Source organism: Mustela lutreola, chromosome 5, assembly GCF_030435805.1.
Source record: "Mustela lutreola isolate mMusLut2 chromosome 5, mMusLut2.pri, whole genome shotgun sequence".
NCBI lineage: Eukaryota > Metazoa > Chordata > Mammalia > Carnivora > Mustelidae > Mustela > Mustela lutreola.
Genome location: NC_081294.1, coordinates 25692424 through 25715776, shown reverse-complemented (window position 1 = coordinate 25715776; position 23353 = coordinate 25692424). Strand labels below are relative to the sequence as shown.

At 36.9% G+C, this 23353-nt stretch overlaps 1 protein-coding gene across 3 annotated transcripts in view; it reads left to right on the top strand.

Moving 5' to 3' along the window:
• ZFR (zinc finger RNA binding protein) overlaps positions 1–18966 on the top strand; it is an 86486-nt gene extending 67520 nt beyond the window's left edge. For 2 of the 3 annotated variants that reach the window (XM_059173732.1, XM_059173731.1), the window contains 3 exons: positions 12323–12434; positions 12546–12643; positions 17433–18966. In XM_059173732.1, coding sequence (XP_059029715.1) covers positions 12323–12434; positions 12546–12643; positions 17433–17612 — 390 coding nt within the window. In that variant the 3' untranslated portion in view covers positions 17613–18966. Of the gene's footprint in view, positions 1–12322; positions 12435–12545; positions 12644–17432 lie in introns of those variants that run through there. The other variant, XR_009353733.1, reaches the window with a different exon arrangement.
• Positions 18967–23353: the final 4387 nt, after the last annotated feature.

Sequence of the window (23353 nt, the reverse complement as noted above, 5' to 3'; positions counted from 1 at the left end):
TTCATATTATTTTTTCCTTTCCCCAGAGAATTAGCTCCTTGGATTTATCTGCCAGATCTACCATTTTCCTATTTAATCCTAATTTCATCTCTAATTTTCTGTTTTCCTTGTTTATTTTATTCTTTTACAAACTTCTTGTGTTGGATACTTGTTTCATTCACTCTTTAATTCCAGTGTAGTTAACACGCATTTAATATTAGTTTCAGGTGTATAATATAGTGATTTAACAGATCCATACGTCCTCCAGGGCTCATCCAGACAAGTACACTCTCAATTTTTTTTTTTTTTTGTAGGATTTATTTATTTATTTTGGTTTTGTTGGTTTGTTTTTAAAGATTTTATTTATTTATTTGAGAGAGAGAGATCACAAGGAGGCAGAGCAGCACACACGAGAGAGCCCAATATAGGGCTAGGTCCCAGGGACCCCAAGATCATGACTTGAGCCTAGAGGCAGAGGCTTAACCCACTGAGCCACCCAGGCACCCCTATTTATTTATTTTGGAGAGAGTGTACACACGCACAGGGGTGAGGGGTGTTGAGAGAGAGAATCCGAAGTAGACTCCCTGCTGAGCACAGAGCCCAATGCAGGGCTATATCCCATGAACTGAGATCATGACCTGAGCTAAAATCCTGAGTCAGACACTTAACTGACGGAGCCACCCAGATGCCTCCTTGAGGGAGGATCCTAAGTCTGTGTGATTGAAGGCAGGCTACTTTTGTTTCTGTAAATAATTTCTAGTTTTTGTAGCATTGTATTCTGATAAATACATTCTGTTTACAATTTTTGGAGTTTAAAGTTTCGCTTTAAACTCTAGTATGTACAGTTTTTATGATCTGTGGGCATTTTTTCCCCCTATGGGCACCTTAAAGAGGTGTTCTCAATAAGGTGTAACACACAGCATACACCTCTTAGTTCAGCTTAATCATTTTGTTCATATCTTCTGTAGTTTTTCCTTACTTAATTTTTGTCTACTTCATCCATTCATGGATTGATGAAAGTGAATTAAAATCTGTTTCTGTTAATGTTTCCATTTTGGTTCTATTTCCTTAGTTTATGCTTTATTGTTTTGTTGCAGGGATAATTCTGGACATAAACAATACAGTTATGTCATCATTGTGAATTTGAACCTTTGCCATTATAAAGGGTCCCTTGTTTAACTCTTTCTGTCATGAGTTAATAAGCCTTGTCCATTGATTAATATTGAAACTCTAGCTTTCTTGTCATGAGTATTTGTCTGGCATGAGTATATTTATGTTTGTTTTCTTCTGTGCTTTACCTTAATTTTTATTCTTTCCTTTTCTTATTCTTTTTGTTATGTGAATGTTTTTTCTTTGTGACAATTAGTTGTTGCTCTTCTAGTTTTATATGAAGTTCTCATTCATCTGTTAACAGTTATATATAGTATCTGTCAACTTTCACTCATAAAAGCTGAGGCATTTTTCACTTATATCCCCCCCCCCATCCTTCTTTGGGTTTCTTGTTTTGTAATCTTTCATTTGTTCCATTAATATTTTTTAATGTATTTTATGCTTCTTGGTTAACTTACCTTAAAATTTGTTAATTCCACTTGGAAAATAGACATTTACACACTTGGGCTTTTTAAACTTTAAAAATGTAAAAATAACTGCATTTACCTTCTGTATTGATATTCTCTGATTGTTTAATGTTCTGTGTTTAAATGGTTCAGTGCAAACCACCAGGTCTTGTACTGGGGCTTTTCCTTTTCATTTCCTGATTACATTTTATCATCAAAATAGTTTTTATCAAAATTATTTAAGTTTTTAAAAATTCTGTCATGTTTGAGAAGCTCTGCCAATCGCCATTACTTTAATGAGAAATATATTGTTGGGTCACAGTTTTTCCCCCTCCCATCTTTAGTTTCACTTCACTACCTTCCAGTACTGGGTTTGGTAAGTCTAAGTTCAGCCTAGTTTTTTTGGCCCTGACTTTTTTTTACAGGCTGTTGAAAGAATTCTTTCTTTATCTTTGCATGTCATTAACTTTAGCCAAATTATGTCTTGGAATCTGTTTTTCAGTATCAGCATTTTATTGAAATCTTTGTCATTTTGTCCCGCAGATTTCCTTTTTCTTTCCGTTAGGGGAGAAAACCATCCTCCATTATGTCTGATTAATAGCATTCTCTATTGTAGGGGCCCCATTATCCTTATGTTGGACTGCTTTTGTTCTGCATATCTTTTATCTTTGTAATTGGTTTTAATTATTTTATTAATTTATTAATTTATTTTAGAGAGGACACCTGCGCAAGGTTGGGGAGAGGGAAGGAGAGTCTTAAGCAGTCTTCCCTGAGTGTGAGCCCAACATGGGACTTTATCTAACCACCCTGAGAGCGCGACCTGAGTCAAAAGCAAGAGTTGGCCACTTAACTGACTGTGTCACCGTGACATCCCTGTAATTGTTTTAAATCTTGTCTTCTTTCCTCTTGTGTCTCCTGTGATTATCTCTTTGGCAGTAAGCTTGTTTTCAGCTATGTCGTAGTCTTCTTTGCTATTTATAATTCATTTATTCTCTAATAATGTTATTTTATATTTCAGTATGCTTTATTCTGTAATCTTCCTTTTCATCTCAACTTGTAGTTTTTAATTTTACTGGTTTTTTGCTCATCAAGTTCTCTTATAACTCAGAATACTAGCAGATTGATTTTATTAGCTTAAACTAAGATCCTTCCAGAACATGTTTTTTATTTTATTTTTTTAACAGATGATATTTTTTTAGAGTTTTTGCGTCTTCTACTCTCACACATGCACACCCTCCCCATCAGCATTTCTCCCTAGAGAGGTGCGTTTGTTATAAGCAGTGAGCATAGATGACACATCATTATCATTCAAAGTCCGTAGAGAAGAGACTTTTCATCTCTATTTTTTGTGGTGTATTCCACCCAAGTATAGAGATATCATGCCTTGTTTAGTTTGGGTTTGTTTTTTTCATCTCATTAGTTTTCAGTTCCATTACAAAATCATCTTTTTGTGCTCCAAACAAGAATTGTCTTTGAACCTTTCCATGCGTTTTTAAATGGCTCTCCTTTTTCTTCCCCTGTGAGCTCTGCTTTGAGAGTTAAACAAAAGATGTATGGATTTGCTGGCATGCAGCCTTATTGCAGACATAGGTGGTGCTCTCTACTGCAGCTTGATTGAATGTGCTCTGCTACTCTATGTGAGGTAGATTCCATTGGCATACCTTCATGCTTTGGTTTTCATACCCAGGGTGGGTACCTATAGCCTTCGCCTATGCAGAATCTGTGCTCACTCTCTCTCTTTTTTTTTCTGTTTTCCCTATTCACCATCCTTTTTAGGAAGAACTTCCATTTCCCTGAGCCAACAGAGTGTTTTGAGTATGTGAAGCCACTTTGGGACACTTCTGTTGAGAGTTACAGCTACCCTTAATAATACCTTTTCCCTACCACTTCCTTCTTTGGCAGATCTTAATCTTAAATACCTTTCTTATACCTTTCTTATGTATTAGCCAAATATCTGTTTAGACGTGATTAGATGTGGATAATTAGGATTCTTTTATTCTTCTCTTCCTCCCTTCTGCAAGAGTCTTCAGGATGGTGAATTCTATTTTCCTTTCTGATAAAGGAAGGGGGGAGTAGAAGGCGTTTTTACATTTAGGAAAATTTATTTTTCTGCAACTGCGTTCAGTATGATTTATTTATCTATTTCTCTTAGTTGGGCAGTTATTGGTGAATCTTTTTTATTTTTTTCATTCAGCTACCAACCCTACCCTCATCTTCCCTCTAGATAACGGAGTTATGAGCTCCATGGAGAGAGTTACTCAGGGCACTCAATTCCTTGGAAAGATTCTTTCACTGACCTTTTCCTCTGTTTTTGGTTGAAACTGTTACATTTTTGCTTGGGTGTGTTGTAACGATTTATTTTGTGTTTGGGCAAGAGATTCTGAAATTAGGCTTTATACTATCACCTTAAGCAGAAATAACTTGTTTTTTAAAGACTAGATTTATTTATTTATTTGAGAAAGAGAGCGAGCAAAAGAACACAGGCAGGGTTGGGTTGGGGGACAGGGAGAGACAGACTCCCCACTGAGTAGGGAGCCTGATGCAGGGCACCATCTCAGGACTTCAGATCATGACCTGACCCAAAGGCAGACACTTAACCAGCTGAGCCACCCAAGTGCCCCAAAAGTAATTTTCTTGATTTTCATAAAAGAAATGTGAGATTCTTACGAACTTTATTATTTTTAGTTTTAATTAGCATTCAGTTTACTTTCAGTAAAGAAGTAACAGTGCCGCTGGGTATTTACCCCAAAGATACAGATGTAGTGAAAAGAAGGGCCATCTGTACCCCAATGTTTATAGCAGCAATGGCCATGGTCGCCAAACTGTGGAAAGAACCAAGAAAGATGCCCTTCAGTGGATGAATGGATAAGGAAGATGTGGTCCATATACACTATGGAGTATTAATGCCTCCATCAGAAAGGATGAATACCCAACTTTTGCATCAACATGGACGGGACTGGAAGAGATTATGCTGAGTGAAATAAATCAAGCAGAGAGAGTCAATTATCATATGGTCTCACTTATTTGTGGAGCATAACAAATAGCATGGGAGGACATAGGGAGATGGAGAGGAGAAGGGAGTTGAGGGAAATTGGAAAGGGAGGTGAAGCATGAGAGACTATGGACTCTGAAAAACAATCTGAGGGTTTTGAAGGGTCGGGGGAGGGTTGGTTGGGGTGCCAGGTGGTGGGTATTAAGGAGGGCATGTATTGCATGGAGCACTGGGTGTGGTGCAAAAAACAATGAATTCTGTTATGCTGAAAATAAATTAAAAGAAAAAAAAGTAACAGTGCCTACTTTTAGGCTTTCCTTCACTACTGCAGTGAATACTGAAAATGGTACTCTGCCCTCAAATTAGCTCCTCTTTTGTCCTGAGCCCATGGTAATGAAGTAAAGAAAATACAGGTAGAATTCCTGTCAAATTAGTCTGACATCAGAATTATGACATAGTATTTAAACCTCCTTTGGAATAGTATATGTGCTATAATTTATAAAAGGCATATACTTAATTTTTTAATGTTTATAATATGTTATTATTTATTATATGTATTTCTGAACAGTGTAGATTAGGTTAAAGAATATTTTACAAAAAAGGATGATTTGTAACAATAGATAAGCCTCCAAAACATTACATTAAGTGAAGAAAGCCAGACACAAAAGGTCACATTATATTTTTGCATTTATGTGAAATACCCACAAAATTCATACAGACAGAATGAAAATTGGTGGGTTGCCAGAGACTTGAGGGAAAGAGGGAATGGAAGAAACTTCTTAATGGGCTAAGGGGTTTTACTCTGGGATTATGGCATTGTTTTGAAATAGGTAAGAGGTGGTCATTGTACAACATGGTGAATATACTGAATACCACTGAATTACTCACTTTAAAGTACTTAATTTTATATTATGTGAATTTTACCTTGGTTTAAAAAAAAAAAAGCAGTCTGTCAAATGTAAAAGGACAGTTTTCAAAGAAGAGGCTGAGAGAGCTACTATAATTCTACTTTGTGCTCAGATAGCTGTTGGAATACCTGATTCAGTATTTCTTTGTATGTATTTTGAGGGGTTGTATGTGTGTGTGTGTGTGTTTTAAGAACATGAGTAATTTAGATTTTACTGGTGATAGCTTGTATAGTAAGAGAGTTCCTGGCTGTCACTCCACCCCATCCACCCTGCCCCCTCACCCCATGGTAATCTCTTTACCCAACAGGGGGTTGGGACTCAGGACTCCTTGTTCGAGTTCTGGAGTCTCAAGACTCAAGAGTCGCCTGCTCTACTGACTCGGGTAGCCAAGCACCCCCTGTCTGTCACTTTTAGAACCAGTGAAGAGCTTTTAAATGATAGGAAACTGACCTTCATAGCAAAGAACTGTTGTCTTAGCTTGCAAAAGAGTTCACAAATTACACTTGGAAGTGTATCATCTCATTCACTTTATCTTAAAAATAATGTATGTGTAACAGAAACCATCTACTTAAAAGTATGTGCACTACTGAATCCCCAAAAGATGTAAAAGTCTACAAGACATGACGATTTTTACCAAGATTGTTGAGTATGAAATACGGTGCTATACATAAATACAATACAAAAATAGAACATCCTACACATGGACTTAGGAATGGAAGTCTGTCATGCATGTATCAGTATTAGCCTACATCAGCTGGAATGTAGAAATGTGTATACAGTTGCTTATTGTAATGATTTATTAATATGAGCATCTTCACCTGTAAAATAGGAATAATAGTCAAATCTATCCCCAAAAGGTGATTGTGATGATTTAAATTGGTTAATGCTTAGTATATAACGAGCTCTCAGTAAGTATTAGCTATAATGAAGGAGATAATTACTATTCTTTTTATTATTTAACCAGATTTTCTTGTGTTAGATATCTTTTGTGGTTTCATTTTTTTAAAAAAAGATTTAATTGATTGGAGAGAAAGAGAGCATGTTAGCAGGCAGTAGTGGGGAGAGAAAGAGAAGCAGCAGATTACCCGCTGAGCCAGGAGCCTGACGCAGGGCTCAGTCCCAGGACCCTGGGATCATGACCCTAGCCGAAGGTAAATGCTTAACGGACTAAGCCATCCAGGTGCTGCTCCTTTTTGTGCTTTTGTTAAGTATAATACTCCTTTTGTAAATTTTGATTTTGTCAGTTATATGCTAAAAAAGGTTTTACCTGTTTATACTGCTACCAAATGAAAGTATTTGTGTTTTCACAATTTTATAAGGTGTATTTTTAGGCAGTGGAGCACCTAGCTGGCTCAGTCAATGGAGAATGTGACTCTTGATCTCAGGTAGTGAGTTGGAGCCCCACGTTGGGTATAGAGATTACTTGAAAATAAAATCTTTTTAGGGGCACCTGGGTGGCTCAGTGGTTAGAGCCTTTGCTCAGGTCATGATCCCAGGGGCCTGGGATCGAGCCTCACATCAGGCTCTCTGCTCAGCGGGGAGCCTGCCTCCTCCTCTCTCTCTGCCTGCCTCTCTGCCTACTTGTGATGTGTCAAATAAATAAAAATCTTTTAAAAAAAAATCCCTTTAGGGGCACCTGGGTGGCTCAGTGGGTTAAAGCCTCTGCCTTCGGCTCGGGTCATGATCCCAGGGTCCTGGGATCGAGCCCCATGTCGGGCTCTCTGCTCAGTGGGGAGCCTGCTTCCTCCTCCCTCTCTCTGCCTGCCTCTCTGCCTACTTGTAATTTCTGCCTGTCAAATAAATAAATAAAAAATCTAAAAAAAAATAAAAAAAAAAAAATAAAAATAAAAATAAAAAAAATCCCTTTAAAATCTTTTTTAAAAAAGGAACTAATATGCAGGGAAACTAGATATCAGTTTGAATCCATTGATATGGGATATTTATTGAAATATAACTGTGGGTTTTTAAAAAACAAAAATATATTTTAAATCAGACCTGGGTTTGAATCCCAGCCTAATTTTTATGTTTTAGCTCTATAACGTTGGACAGCCTGTTTAAGTTGTTTCCCCCACCACCCCCATTTTTTAAATTGGGGTATAATAGCATCTAGTAATGAGAATTAAATGAAATCATACATATAAAGTGCTTAGCATTTTGCTTGCCACATAGTAAGCATTATTATGGAAAAACCGGCTTCACTGAGTGGTAAGGTAGAGGAGGCACAAATAATTTTTATTTTTATTTTTATTTTTTTACAAATACACCAAAAAATCATGCAGTCCTGCTGGCATTGAATGAAATCCTGGGCTGCAAGTCTAAATATGCTTTTGCAGCTGGTTCTGTGATAGCAGAAACTTTCATTTTGCCTTTATTGTTTACTGTTAACCTGCATTATCTTCAAAATAGAGATACATACCATTTTTTCTCCTGTATGACTTTCATTATTGAATTACCACTTTTCAGGACACCTGGGTGGCTCAGTTGGTTGAGCAGCTGCCTTCAGCTCACGTCATGATCCCAGTGTCCTGGGATCGAGTCCCACATTGGGCTCCTTGCTTGGCAGGGAGCCTGCTTCTGCTTCTGCCTCTGCCTCTGCCTGCCTGTGCTCACTCTAACTCCTCTTTCTCTGACAAATAAATAAAATCCTTTAAAAAAAAAAAAGGCCATTATGAATTACCACTTTTCTATGTACCTTCTTTCTGAGCTTTGGTTTGTCTTTGCATTGTGGCTGTCACCATTTCACCCATGCTAGCAGCAGAAAGTCTGTTCAGTCATCCCTTGGTCCCCTTCATAGGGATACACAGATTTTTGGTTCCCGTGTTATCAGCACAGTTGATCATGGCTCCTACCAGAAGACCCAGGGAAAGCTGGAATTTCACACTAGAGGACCCACCATATTCTCACTTCAACATCTTGAATGCCAGAGAGGGATTTTGAGTGGTTTTGAAAGCAAATATTACAATCATAGATTTCAAATAATTTAATATGGAGAGCTTTTCTCTCTAAATAACTTAAGCTACCAAGACCCTTTATGGTACAGTTTAAATACTATTTCTTTGATTCAATAGTATGTATCTTTGATGTCCTTTTACTTTGCATACGTTTCAGAGCTTATAAACCGTGAGTCTTCTGCTTTTGCTTTCCTAACTTACAGATATCTGCTTGGCAAACAACTGTGTTCTAGAAAATCAGTATTTTTAAATTGTTCACTTCATAGCAAGTGATCTCAGAAGGCATATAGTAGACTTAGTTTTACTGTGTGTGTTGATGTATTGACTTTTGGTTTCTCATAAGTTATTTCTTTCTTGGGTTTTAGTTTCTACCTTTATATGCAAGTGTAAATCATAAACTCTCATATTTTGGAGCACGTGTGTGGATCAGGAGGGAGCCTGCTTCTCCCTCTCTCCTGCTGCTGTGCCCACTACTTGAGCTCTCTTGCTCTCTCTGTCAAATAAAAAAAAAATCTTTAAAAAAAAAAGTAAAAATAAATTCTCATTTCTTAAGATCAATTATTAAGGAGATTTTGTTAAAGTTTTGAATTACTTGGAACACATCCTGTATCTTGGCATACCAAGATTATAGTTGATTATTTAATACTTACTTTTCTCCTAACGTTCTCTGAAAGTACTTAAAAAGTTTGAGATACAGTTGACCCTTGAACAATGCAGGGGTTAGGAACACCAATCCCCACACAGGTCAAAATTCATGTCTAACTTTTGACTCTAACTAGTCACAGCCTGCTCTTTCTTAGAAGCTTTACCAATAACACAGTCAACACATATTTTGTGTTGTATGTATTAAATCTTGTAACCTTTTTTTGTTTTGTTTTCCTGAGAGACAGAGAGGGTTGGGCAGAGGGAGAGAGAGGATCTTAAGCAGGCTCCACACCTAGTACAGAGCCCAGTATTCGGCTTGATTTCACAACCCTGAGATCATAACCTGAACCAAAATCAAGTCAGATGCTTAACCAGCTGAGTCTCCCGGGTGCCCCTATATCTTATATTCTTATAGTAATACCTTTTTCTTAAATTCTTTTGGTATTTCAAGGCTCTGTGGTTCATCTGTCTTTTCAAATTGTCACAGATGTACAAAAAATTTTCTGATACATTTATTAAAAACAAAAATCCACATGTAAGTAGACCCATACAGGTCAAACACGTGTTATTCGGGGTCAACTATATTTACAAAAGTTGCATATTTTGTGACTCAGTTTTGTACTTTAAGCATAGCATCAATAATTTCGACAATTATTACCTTTAATTTCTCTTACAAGCAGGATTATTTTCAAAAGTATTCTGTTTTCTAAGCATTTTATTATTCAGTATTTTCTGTATGTTAGCCACTTATGGTAGGCACAGGAGCTCAAAATAAATGATATTGGTCTCTCCTTAAGGATTTCACAGTTTATAAGACATCTTAAAGTAATAGTTGGTTTATTTAAAAAGTGAGAGAGATTCATAATACATTTCATAATACATTCATAGAATTATCGAGTAACTGAAGCTGATTTCTTAAGATACTAAAAATTTTTAATGAAAAACCTTTTTGACCTGTACCCCTGAAACAAATAATACATTATATGTTAATAAAAATAAATAAATTGTTTTTTTTTAAAAAGTCTTGAACATCTCCCTGTATTTTTCTAATGAATAAACTGAACTAAACTTTTTCATTGTGATTTACATTTTTTTCTTTTTTGTTTTTAATCTTGTGCTGCTCAGCTATCATTTTTTGTAGCTGTTAATGTATATTGTCTGTTCAAATTTCCATCTCTTATAATTTATTCCTAATTTGTTTGGAATTGCAGTCTCCACATGTTCAAACTTTAATTTAGAGTTTTTCCTATTTAAAAGATCTGCGAGATGACCTTGGGTGAATAGGTGGATATGGTTTTTACCTCAGGTTATATCCATAAGCCTCTTAGGTACACAGCTAAAAATAGGTTCTCACGGGGCACCTGGGTGGCTCAGTTGGTTAAGTGACTGCCTTCGGCTCAGGTCATGATCTCAGGGTCCAGGGATCAAGGCCCGCATGGGCTCCCTGCTCAGTGGGGAGCCTGCTTCTCCCTCTCCCTCTGCTGCTCTGCCTGCTTCTGCTCTCTTGCTCTCTTGTCAAATAAGGAAAATCTTTAAAAATAATAATAATAATTAAAATAGGTTCTCACTAAGGTATTTTCAGCTTCATTATCTTTTTAAGGATTTCATTCTAGTTCCAGTCTATTCAGTTTCTTTGAATGTTATATTGGTGGTCATATTTAAAATTTCAGTAAAGGCTATAATATGAGTGGACCTTAAACGTTATGCTGAGTGAAGGAAGCCAAATCCAAAAAGCCACATTTTATATAGTTCCATTTGTAAAAATGTCCAGAATGGGCAAATCTGTAGACATAGAAAGTGGTTTGCCAGGGGTTGGAGGAAAAGAAGGATGGGAATGATTGCTAGGAGTATGGTGTTTCTTTGGGGGTGGTGGAAAATATTCAGAAATTAAATAGTGAGTATGGTTGAACAGCTTTGTAAGTATACTAAAAACCACTAATTATACACTTTAAAAGAATGGTTTTTATGTGAATTATATCTCAAGTTTTAAAATCTAAATGAAAGCAAATTTTTCTAATAAGAACATTCAGAACACTTCATGTCTCCTTTCTAAGTCTATACTTCCATTTTTCTCTGGTTTAAATTTTGAGTCTCGTGTAATTTATAGCAAAAGCATAAGTTATATTTTCTTTAAAGATAATAGAAGTTCATTTGTGCATTTAAGTGAAAATTTAGATAACATACATTGTTTATAAAGAAAGAACACATCTTCATTACTTGGGATATTAACCTATTCTAACTGCAGGGGTTTTTTTTTTGTTGTTTTATTTTGTTTTGGTTTTTTGAAGATTTTATCTATTCACTTGAGAGAGAGAGAACACATGAGTGGGGAGAAGGGCAGAGAGAAACAGACTTCCTGCTGGGCAGAGAGCCCGGTGCAGGGCTCAATCCCAGGACCCTGAGATCATGCCCTGAAGTGATCCTTAACTTAATCATGCCCTAAGAAGATGCTTAACTTAACTGAGCCACCCATGCACCCCTAACTGTAGGTTTAAAGAACAAACATGTGAGCCCTAAATATGTAAAGAATTTAAGGACTGAGGTGCCTGGGTGGCTCAGTCGGGTGTCTGCCTTTGGCTCCAGTTGTAATCCCTGGTTCCTGAGATCAAGGCTGGAGTCAGGCTCCATGCTCAGCAGGGAGTCTGCTTCTCTCCCTCCGTCCCTCTCCCCACTCATGCGTGCTCTCTCTCAAATAAATAAAATATTTGGGGTTAAAAAGAATGTTAAGGACTGTCATAGACCAGCAGGATAGACCAGCAGTAATTAAAACTAGAAACGAGAAAAACCCTATTAATCTATTTCACATTTTTCTTCATTAAGCATAAATTACAGTATCTTTTTAAAATGTAAGTTACATGTTGCCTCAAGAGTTTTGTATTCATTGCTTGTTTTATTTCATTTTGATGATTTTTATATGTGATTCATATTCTGGTTTCTTGATCTGTTCTATGTCACATTTTCAATCTTTTAAAATTTTTAATGACCACTTCATAAGTAATTTTGTCATTCTGGTGTGTGGAAATGAGTGATTCCTTTGGGGGGTGCCTGGGTGGGTGTCATTATGCATCTGCCTTCAGCTCAGATCATGATCCCAGGGTCCTGGGATCGAGCCCCACATTGCACTCCCTGTGGGAAGCCTGCTTCTCCCTCTCGCACTCCCCCTGCTTGTGTTCCTGCTCTTGTTCTCTCTCAGATAAATAAAAATCTTAAAAAAAAAAAAAAAAATTAGTGATTCCTTTGGTCTGTAAGCTGTTAAACACTTTTTTTTTTTTTTTATGTTTTTAATTTTAGGCTATGGAGTTACTAGTAGAAAAAGCAATCAGTAGTGCTTCTAGTCCTCAGAGCCCAGGAGATGCACTAAGAAGAGTTTTTGAGTGCATTTCTTCAGGCATTATTCTTAAAGGTAAGTTTTGCTTTGTTCTTAATGTTTGGGTGTTGACAACTGAATAAGAACTCTTTCTTTTACAAATGGATAATGCTAATGCCCTTTTCTCCATATATTGATTGCTTATAGGTAGTCCTGGACTTCTGGATCCTTGTGAGAAGGATCCGTTTGATACCTTGGCAACAATGACTGACCAACAGCGCGAAGACATCACATCCAGCGCACAGGTACAAGTGTGTTTTTCATCCCAAAGCTTTGTTGTTGGGCCACTGCCCTTAAAGTTTTGGTTTTTATAATTGTCCTTCAAAAGAAGTCACTGTATAATATTCATTTCTCTTCTTCTTTCATAAGTAAGCCCTTGGAGGGTGTATAATTTAATTAGATTTCACTAACATAACCTTAAATTGTATTTAACTATAGTATGTATGTCTGAAGGAAGCGTATTAATATAAAAATACAGCTGTATTTCCAGTGTCTTATTAAATGTGGGAGTTAGGTTATATGTCATGATCAGTCTGGGAACTGTGTATGTACTCTGGTTGTAAGAAGCGATACGCTGTGTGGTTTGTGGTAATTATTGTTGTAATTTATATGTCTTTCTTGCTACTGGAAAGGCTGTCCAATGTAGTTAATTAAAAGTGTGTGTTCAGGGAACCTGGGTGGCTCAGTCAGTTTAGTGTCAGACTGGTCATTTCAGCTCGGGTCATGATCTCGTGGGTTGTGTGATCCAGCCCTTTGTCAGGCTCTACACACAGCAGGGAGTCTGCTTGAGTTTCTCTCCCTCTCTGCCCCCCTCCACACGCCCCTATGAGAGCTTGTGCGTGTGTTCTCCCTCTCAGATAAATAAAATCTTTTGAGGGGAAAAGAGTGTGGGCTCTAGCGTCAAGATTCCCTGAGCTTGAATACCACCTGTTCTGTCTCACCTGTAAAACGGATAAAAGTAGTATCCTGTCTGAAGCAGGATTATTGGGAGGATTAAATGAGTTAATGGGTTTAACTGTATTAACAGTATCTGGTGTATGGAAGGATCTTAACAAATGTTGGCTATTATCATTATCAATTGATAATTTTATTGGGAAAAGATTTATGGAAAAGATATGTGAACCTTAACGAATGAATGAAAAAAGTCAATCTAAAACTACTATAACTTTCGTTTTTTTTTATTCCAAAACTGTACTAAGGGGGAGAAAAGGCAACTAGCAGTGAACTAGTAATAATTGACTCTTAAAAAAATTCTTGATTTGTTATCTCTTCTGGCAACGATAATTTGGAAGATGTCAAGATTAAAGTAAATTGTTAAGTCATATTAAGGGATTAATTTATTAGACAAGTTTTGTTTGTATTTCTTTGGGTTTAATTTTTGGGGATGGAGATAGTTACTCTAAGTGGCTTTTTTTCTTCCTTGGTGCTTAAGGGAGGAATTATTTGTAAATTCTAAGGAAAAGAAAATTTATGGTTAGGAGCAGGGCATTCAAAAACTAAAAGAATTCACATTTGAAAAGCATTTTTTTTTTTTAAGATTTTATTTATTTGACAGAGATCACAAGTAGGCAGAGAGAGAAAGGGGAGGAAGCAGGCTCCCTGCGGAGCAGAGAGCCCGATGTGGGGCTTGATCCCAGGACCCTGGGATCATGACCTGAGCCGAAGGCAGAGGCCTTAACCCACTGAGCCACCCAGGTGCCCCAAAAGGCATTTTTTTTTAAACGTCACTTTGAAGAAAGTGGTTTGGCTTTAGGTAGGAATGACAGATGTCCTTGTTAAAAGTAAAGGAGTTAACTGCACTGTTCCATTTATGTAATATTCATGAAATAACAGAGGTGGAGAACAGTAGTGGTTCCTAAGAGTTAGGGGTGAGTGTGGGTGTAGGGATTGTTAATGGTGGCTGTAAAGGTAGTCTCTGGTGATGGTACAGTTAATATCTTGATTGTGATGTAGCTATGCAAAGCTACACATATGACAAAATTGCATTAAAGCCAAAGACACACAGGAGTGCATATATAGCTGGTAAAATCCGAATAAGCTCTATAAATTACGAATAGCACCCGTGTTGATTTGAGTTTATTTCTTGGTGACCTTAGCACTCATGTTAATAATTATCTTCTTCCTTTGTCTCTGTGTACGTCTATCCCCCACTCCCCAATAATGCTTATCTTTATTTTTGTGTATTTCTATAGTCTTACTCTTTTTTTTTTTTTTAAGGTTTTTGTTTGTTTGTTTGTTTTACTTGACAGAGATCACAAGTAGGCAGAGAGGCAGACAAAGAGAGTGACATTCCTTTTGCTGTGTATTGACAGAGATCATAAGTAGGCAGAGAGGCAGGCAGAGAGAGAGGAGGAAGCAGGCTCCCTGCTGAGCAGGGCGCCCGATGCGGGACTCGATCCCAGGACCCTGTGATCATGACCTGAGCTGAAGGCAGAGGCTTTAACCCACTAAGCCACCCAGGTGCCCCTCTGTAGTCTTACTCTTCAGTAATCTTTACAAGTTGCTTCTTCAAGATACAGCCTTGGTCATTTATTCAGATCCTTTCCCATAGGTATTAACCCTCCCCCCTCAAAAAGTAATTGTAAAGTCAACCTCAAATCTTCTTTGATGTTATTTTAAAATTCCAAGATATCTTTGAGAATTATTCCAGTATCAGTCCTCAAATTTTGTTTGCTGCTAAATAATTGCCAGTTGTGTGGCAGAATTTTCCCTTGTTAAAGTTAGAAATACATACAGAACAAGAGGTTATAGGATGCTCACTCTAGCCTCAAATGCTTAATTTTACTTACTGGAGTATTCTTTCATTTAGAAACTTCTAATATTCAAATAGGCTGATGATTAGCAGCAATATCCCTATGGTAGAAATGTATTAGTATTCATTATCATATATCAGATATATTTGGGTATTTTCCATGAATACAGAAGAAAGCATTATTCTGTTTATCTTTTCTAAATCTCTCAATAAAGAATTAGTATTCTATTAGCTATAAATATTCCTAGTTCTCACTTCAGAAGGTTATCAGCCTTATAGCTTAAATGAGAAGAGAAGCACCCACTACTGGCAAAAATCCAGAATTACGGACTAAATAGAATGCTGTATCAAGTCCTTAACACAGATGATTTGGAGACTTTCAGGATTTCAAAAGCCAACATATGAAGCAAAGTTCTGAGGAATTGGAATTGTATAATTGGGTAAAGTTCTAGAATAATAAATTCTCATACAGATAATTATAACAAACAACTAAATCTCAGCTGAAGAAAATAGGTATTAAAAATAGTCTCAGGGCACCCAGGTGCCTCAGTCAGTTAAGTGTCCAACTCTTGATTTCCTCTCAGGTCCTGACTTCCTGGTCATGGGATCAGTCCTCACATGGGGCTCAGCGATGGGCATGGAGTCTGCTTAACATGTGGTCTCTCCCTCACCCCGCCCCCAATCTCTCTCTGCCCATGTACACACTCGCTCTCTGAAAAACAAGTGCATTGGAGGGGGCCTGATTCAGTTGTTTAAGCCCTTGCCTTCCGCCCTGGTCATGATCCTGAAGTCCTAGGACTGAGCCCTGTATCAGGCTCCTGATAGCCTGATTTTATTTATTTATTTGTGTGTGTGTGTGTGTGTGTGTGTGTGTGTGTGTGTGTGCTTTCACACTGTTTCTCTCTCAAATAAATAAAATCCTTTCTTAAAAAAATAGTCTAAATAGCAGCCACTTTGTTAAGTGGAAGAAGCCAAGTCAGATGTTATATGAAATATCCACAGCATGCAAATCTTGTAGAAATGGAAAAGTAAATTAGTAGTTACCATGACCTAAGGTTGGATGGGTTCAGGAATGAATAACATTGGGTCATGGGGATGTGAGGGTGCAGGTATGAAAATGTTCTATAATTAGAGAGTGGTTATGGTTGAGAAGTATACTAAAAACACTGAATTGTACCCTTTAAAAGGGAGACTCTTAGGATATGTTAATTATATCTCAAAAAATAATCTAAATATTTACATTGAAGGTTATAACCATATAGTGAAATTTGCTATATAATCAAATGACTTCATCTCCTTGAATCAATTTAAGAGGTATATATTCCCAGAAATTGATGAATGTATTATGAAATTTTGTGACATTGATGCCTAACATATTTCTGCATGTACATAACCATTTTAGTGAAGATTTTGATTTTAGTTCATGAAGTAACAAGTTGAAGAAATGTGACCCTTTTTTGTAAACCTGGGAAAGTGTGTGTGCATGTGTGTACATGTGCAGCCTATACACATGGGCATCCACAGAAAAAATGGGAGAATACATGGGTAGAAACTGAAGAGGGATTTCCTCAATGAGATTTACATTCCTTTTGCTGTGTATTGTTTAAGTTTCAAGGTTTTTTTTAAATGACATAATACTGAATTTTTATAAAGACTTATTTCTTAACTTAAGTCTTTTTTTGTTTTCTTTTTGAGCGAATGCAAATGCATGCAGGTCGGGCAGGGAGGGGTCGAGGGAGCAGGGGAGAGAATCTTAAGCAGGTTCCATGTCCAGCATGGAGCTGACTTGGGACGTGATCTCCTGATTCTGAGATCATGACCTAGGCAAAACCAAGAGACCCTTAACTGATTGAGCCGCCCAGGCTTATGTCTTAGCTTATGTTTTAAAAACCAAAACGGGGGGCGCTTGGGTCATGATCCCAGGGTCCTGGGATCGAGCTCCGCATTGGGCTCTCAGCTCAGCCGGGGAGCCTGCTTCCCTTCCTCCCATCTCTGCAGGCCTCCCTGCCTACCTGTGATCTCTGTCAAATAAATAAATAAAATCTTTTTAAAAATAAATAAATAAAATAAAAATTTAAAAAAAGAAGAAGAAACGGCATGGGTACAGAAAAGCCTGAAAATATAAACACTCGAACATACAGAGCATTTAGGTTGTGAAACTTAATATTATTCAAGGTGTTTAATTAAATATGCTTTTTTACATTATATGGAGATATGACTACTTAATAATTAATATTTTGGTTTTTAAAATTAACTCTGAATTCTGGCTCTTTTTGTTGCAGTTTGCATTGAGACTCCTTGCATTCCGCCAGATACACAAAGTTCTAGGCATGGATCCATTACCCCAAATGAGCCAGCGTTTTAACATCCACAACAACAGGAAACGAAGAAGGGATAGCGATGGAGTTGATGGATTTGAAGCTGAGGGGAAAAAAGACAAAAAAGATTATGATAACTTTTAAAAAGTTCCTGTAAATCTGCAGTGTTAAAAACAACAGGTGCCCATTTGTTGGTTGTTTTTCATTCATAATAATGTCTACTTTGAAAAATTTATCAAGAATTTAAAGAATTTCATGGAAGAACCAAGTTTTTCTGTGACATTAATATCTTAATGTACAGTGTTAGGTATTATATGAATGGAAAGACACCCCAAAAAAAATTGTGCCCCAACTAGGGGAAAAACAATGCTTCAGATGTTTTCCCCATTATTTTGGTTTTATTTACTGGTTGCCCTAGCACCCCCTATTTTTGTGTCTTTTATTAACTAGTCTTATTAAATCTTTACTGTATTTAATGCAGTATTTGTGCTTCAGTTGCTATGTGTATTTTGATATTTTTATTTAGGAGTTTTGTTTGCTCTTTGACACTAGTTGTTACTTTGTGTTATAGGTGATATCCTTTACCCCTTCTTAATATTTTACAGCAGTACGTTTTTTTGTAACGTGAAACTGCAGAATTTTTTCCTTTTGTTTTGTTATTCTGTATGTGATGGATTACAACACAAAAAGTTATTCTGCCATTTAAGTACTCAGAACTGATTGTTTCTGCAGATCTTGTGGCATTTGTCTCTAGTGTGATATATAAAGGTGTAATTAAGACAGATTTCTGTTAATCTAATCAAGTTTGCTGTTAGTTGTGCATTAGCAGTATAAAAGCTAATATATACTATATGGTCTTGCAACAGTTTTAAAGCCTCTGCATAATTGATAATAAAAATGCATGACATTTTTGTTTTTAATAGACTTTTAAAATTATAATTTTAGGTTTGAAACGTAGATCTTTGTACAGTTGACTTTTTGACATAGCAAGGCCAAAAATAACTTTCTGAATATTTTTTTCTTCTGCATAAGTGGAAAGGGCATTTTTCATATATAAGTGGGCTAACCAATATTTTCAAAAGAACTTTATCATTGTGCAACTAACAACAGTAACTAGCCCTTAATTATGATGACAGTTCCTTATTGGTGTGTGTGAGATTACTCTAGCAAACTATTACAGTATAACACAGTTGAATGATTCCTCCCCTGTGCCCTCATGCCCCATCATCCAGGTAATTTACAGTTCTCTTAACAGTGAGGTTGATAAAGTATTACTGATAAAAAATTAAGGTTATCTAAGGAAAAAAAAAAACCAGAAAATTATTTGGTGTGGCCATCTTACATGCTTATGTGTCCTACAAAAAGCTAAATATTCTAGCAGTGGTGTAATGAGAAGTTACATCTTACTGTTGATGTATGTATGCTCTGGTACACAGATGTCATTTTGTTGTCACAGCACTACAGTGAAATACACAAATAAAAACTTAAATTCACATAATGACTTAAATGTATATTATGTTAGAGTTACTCAAACTACTTTTGCTTTGAAATGACCATATTCGGGCTTATTTGGGTACTTATATCTTGTTACTCCTGATACCTACTTGTCTGAGCACATAATTTCCAGAAAAAATTATAATTCAATAGTATATTGATTCAGTGTCTTTCTGGAGTTAGAATCTTTCCCTGGACCCTTAGTAGACCAGAAACTATAGGAGACAGCCACTGGAGAACTAGAAAAGGAGACATAGGCTTTTCTCCCAAGCTTGTCACATACTATCTGTGTAACACAGACAAGTCTTTTTCACCCCTATCCCCAGTTTTGTGTTTCTTAAATGTTTCTAGGTCTCATTTTACTCTTTCAAATAATTAGTTTTGAATAATACGCTTTTTGAATGATTGAATATTTGAATAATTAGTTTTGCCCAGTAAAATTTTGGAAGGTTGTTTCTCACTGTTCTCTTAGGGAAGGCAAGAACTTAACATCACACCCCAGTGACATGCTAGGTCATTTCACATGTTTTTCCATTTTAAACAAGAAGTGACAGTGCTGTATTTCATATTTTTCAGATGAGAAAATTGAAACCCAAAGTGGCTAACTGACAAGATCACAAATAACTTATGTGACAGGATTGAAATTGAGTCGTTTCAAAATTCATACTCAGCACTTTTCCAGGCTGCTGCCTTCAGCTTGCAGTTACGTTCTAAACATGTTTTCAGCCTGTTACAAAATTTTGATTTGTTTTGGGTATCTTCATCCAGATAAACAGTTGGTGACATTTAAATTTTTTATAAAAATAATTGTTTCAGTACCAAGTTTTTGCATGACTTAATTTCCATTGTTATGGCTAGACCCACATTAACCATCTTATATGAAATAACTTGGATTCATTACTGTCTTCTGCTTTGACATTTTTTTTTAAAGATTATTTTAGAAAGAGAGAGCAAGCAGGGGGAGAGGCTTAAGGAGAGGGAGAGAGAATCTCCAGCAGACGGCACTCAGTGTGGAGCCTGATTTAGGGCTCGCTCAATCCCACAATCCTGAGATCCTGAGACCATAATCTGAGCCAAACCAAAAGTCTCTTAATGACCTGCACCACCAAGGAACCCCATATTGATAATTCTTAAAGAAAACTATAAATTCTAGTGAAAAGATGTATTGGGAGGAGCGTGCATGGGTGGCTCGGTCAGCTAGGGTCTGCCTTTGCCTGGGATAGAGCCATGGGTGGGGCTCCCTGCTCAGTTTCTTCCTTTGCCCCTCCCAGTTTGTGTGCTCCGGCACGCATGTGCTCGCTCGCTCTCTCATAAAAAAGTCTTCAAAAAAAAGTATTGGGCATCATCCTAATACATTCTTGAACCAGTTGTTTTGGCAACTAATTATCAGTTATTCTCTGCATCTCAGGCTGGCTTTCCCTGTTGTTATGTTAGAGTAATTTAATGATAAATAAATTGATTACTTTCATCCACCCCCTGTTACACAGTGCACTCCAAATTAGTATTGTTTTTCCTTCACCACTATTCTTCTGTTTCTTAGAATAAGTTAGAATTAAAAATGCAGAATTTGCATGAACAGCACAGAAAAGATCTGATTTTTTTTTAAGATCTCTGATTTTTTTAAGTCAGTATTTTATAATTTTTTCCTGCTTCTTAAAAAATTTTTTTTCTTGCATGGTCATGCTATTATGTTGTCAATGTATGTTATAAATTGAAATTACAAACAGCTGCTTCAATGGACCCACTACTTTTTATACTGAATTTGACAGTATAAAATTTGACATCTAATTTTTAAAGATTTTCCCAAAAAAGGGCAAACTTTATAGTATCCTAGAGAGATAATATTCATAACATTGGTCTCAAATTTGGCTGTTCAATGAGCGTTATCTGGGAAACATAAAAATTAATATTTTTAATCCCTAATTCCAAAACTTGAGGAGGGCCAGAATAAGCCTAAGAATATTATTTGAGTGGATGGTTCATACAGGTTTAAAATGTAAAAGTTGTAAAGAAGTATATGGCATAAAATGTCTTCTGCCTCGTAAGTTGCCCCTTCCCAGAGGGAGTCAATAAATCCATTGTATGTCCTTGTACACATGGTCTGTGCAGATGGTCTGAATATGTGCACACTTTTGCTCTTCTATAAATGGCTGCATACTATGTATATTCTGTGGCTGGCTGCCTTTCTTTAATATCTTGGGAGTTCTAGAGATTGTTCCACATCAGTATACATAGAGAAATTACTTTTTTCTTTCTTTCTTTCTTTCTTTTTTTTTTTTAGATTTTATTAAAGTGTGCGTGTAAGTGGGGAAGGGGACAGAGGGAGAGAGAATTTCTAGCAGACTCCACTGAGCATGGAGCCCAACTTGGGGCTCGAAATCCCAACCCAGAGATTTTGACCTGAGCCAAAACAGAGTCTAGACACTTAACTGAGCCACCCAGGTGCCTCAGGAAATTTCAGTTTTAACAAGCACTATAGGATCATTCCAAATTAGGTTTTTTTTTCTTTCAAGATAGGTGGTTCTGGTGCGAGTGGTACACTGATCATGTTTGAAGAAAAAAACATGCTTTATAGCAGTGACCATCATGTACTCTTAAGTCCAAAAACTATTATTTTTACATATATATATATATATATTTTTTTTTTTTAAAGGAGGCTCTACACCCAGCATGAGGCTTGAACTCATGACCCTGAGATCAAGAGTCTTTTTTCTTTTTAAGATTTTATTTATTTATTTGGCAGACAGAGATCACAAGTAGACAGAGAGGCAGGCAGAGAGACAGGAGGAAGCAGGCTCCCTGCTAAGCAGAAAGCCCGATGTGGGGCTCGATCCCAGGACCCTGGGATCATGACCTCTGAGCCAAAGGCTGAGGCTTTAATCTACTGAGCCACCCAGGCGCCCCCTGAGATCAAGCGTCTTATTCTCTACTGGCTGAGCCAGCCAGGCACCTTGCAAAACTGTATTTTAAATTTAGTATCAAAGGTATTTTATTATCAGCCATACTGTATATATATATAGCAATAGGCTAATTGGGATATTTAGCAAATCATAATATCCCATTCTCTAAGCAGTTTTACTGATTAACTGTAGTCTAGGTAATTTTAGTCTTTATCTTGTTTAGTGTGATAATACTAGATGTAAAATAAAATGTGAAAATGGAAAACAGTAACTAAAGCTTGAGTATTTTTTAGAAATACCTCAACTGGGGCGCCTGCTTCCTCCTCTCTCTCTGCCTGCCTCTCTGCCTACTTGTGATCTCTGTCAAATAAATAAATAAAATCTTTTAAAAAAAGAGAAGAAAAGAAATACCTAAACTGGTATGTTAAATACAAACCTACTATATTCACCTCTTAATAGAGTTCCAAGTAATACCAGGTATTAGAGAAATAAGGTCTTCGGTTTAGACAGGACTATTTAATCAGTTGAGTAACAATGTGAATGCTTCCTTACAGTCTATTGAGTCAGAGTATGAAAAAGCAATTAGGTAATTTCCATTAGCTTAATCACTCTTAAAATAAGTTCAGAAATAGGGAAAACAGCACATACCTAGGGCTCGGATCAGTGGAGCCCTATGTTAAAGAAATACAGAGTAATACGGTATGACAGGTTCCTAATAAAAAACTCCAGGGTGTTTTAATTTACCTTGAGCTTTGCTATGAGCTGTTTAAAAGGAACGTGCTGCCTGTCAGTGCAATTTAGTGTGCTTTATAATGTAGATAAAAACAGAAGGCCTGGGGCACCTTTCATGTGACTCTTGATCTCAGGGTTGTGAGTTTGAGTCCCACATTGGGTATAGAGATTATTTAAAAATAATAAATCTTGGGACACCTGGGTGGCTCAGTTGGTTGGACGACTTCCTTCGGCTCAGGTCATGATCCCGGAGTCCCGCGATCAAGTCTCGCATCGGGCTCCCAGCTCCATGGGGAGTCTGCTTTGCTCTGTGACCTTCTCCTCACTGCTCTCTCTCACTGTCTCTCTCTCAAATAAATAAATAAAATCTTTAAAAATAATAATAATAAATCTTTAAAAATGTTAATGCAGGGGCACCTGGGTGGGTCAGTGGGTTAAAGCCTCTGCCTTCAGCTCAGGTCATGATCCCAGGGTTTTGGGATTGAGCCCTGCATTGGGCTTTCTGCTCAGCAGGGAGCCTGTTTCCCCCTCTCTTCCTGTCTCTCTGCCTACCTGTGATCTCTGACTGTCAAATAAAAACTAAAATCTTCCAAAAAAAATGTTAATGCATAGGTAAGGGGTTTGGAGGGAAGTTCAAACCTACATTACCAATCCCAACTAATTTTAGTGAGCCAACATTGAAACTTAACCCAGAAGGAGCTACTTCTGTCCTTTATCTGACACCCAAAATGAGAGATGCATATCCTTGGCATTGGTCAC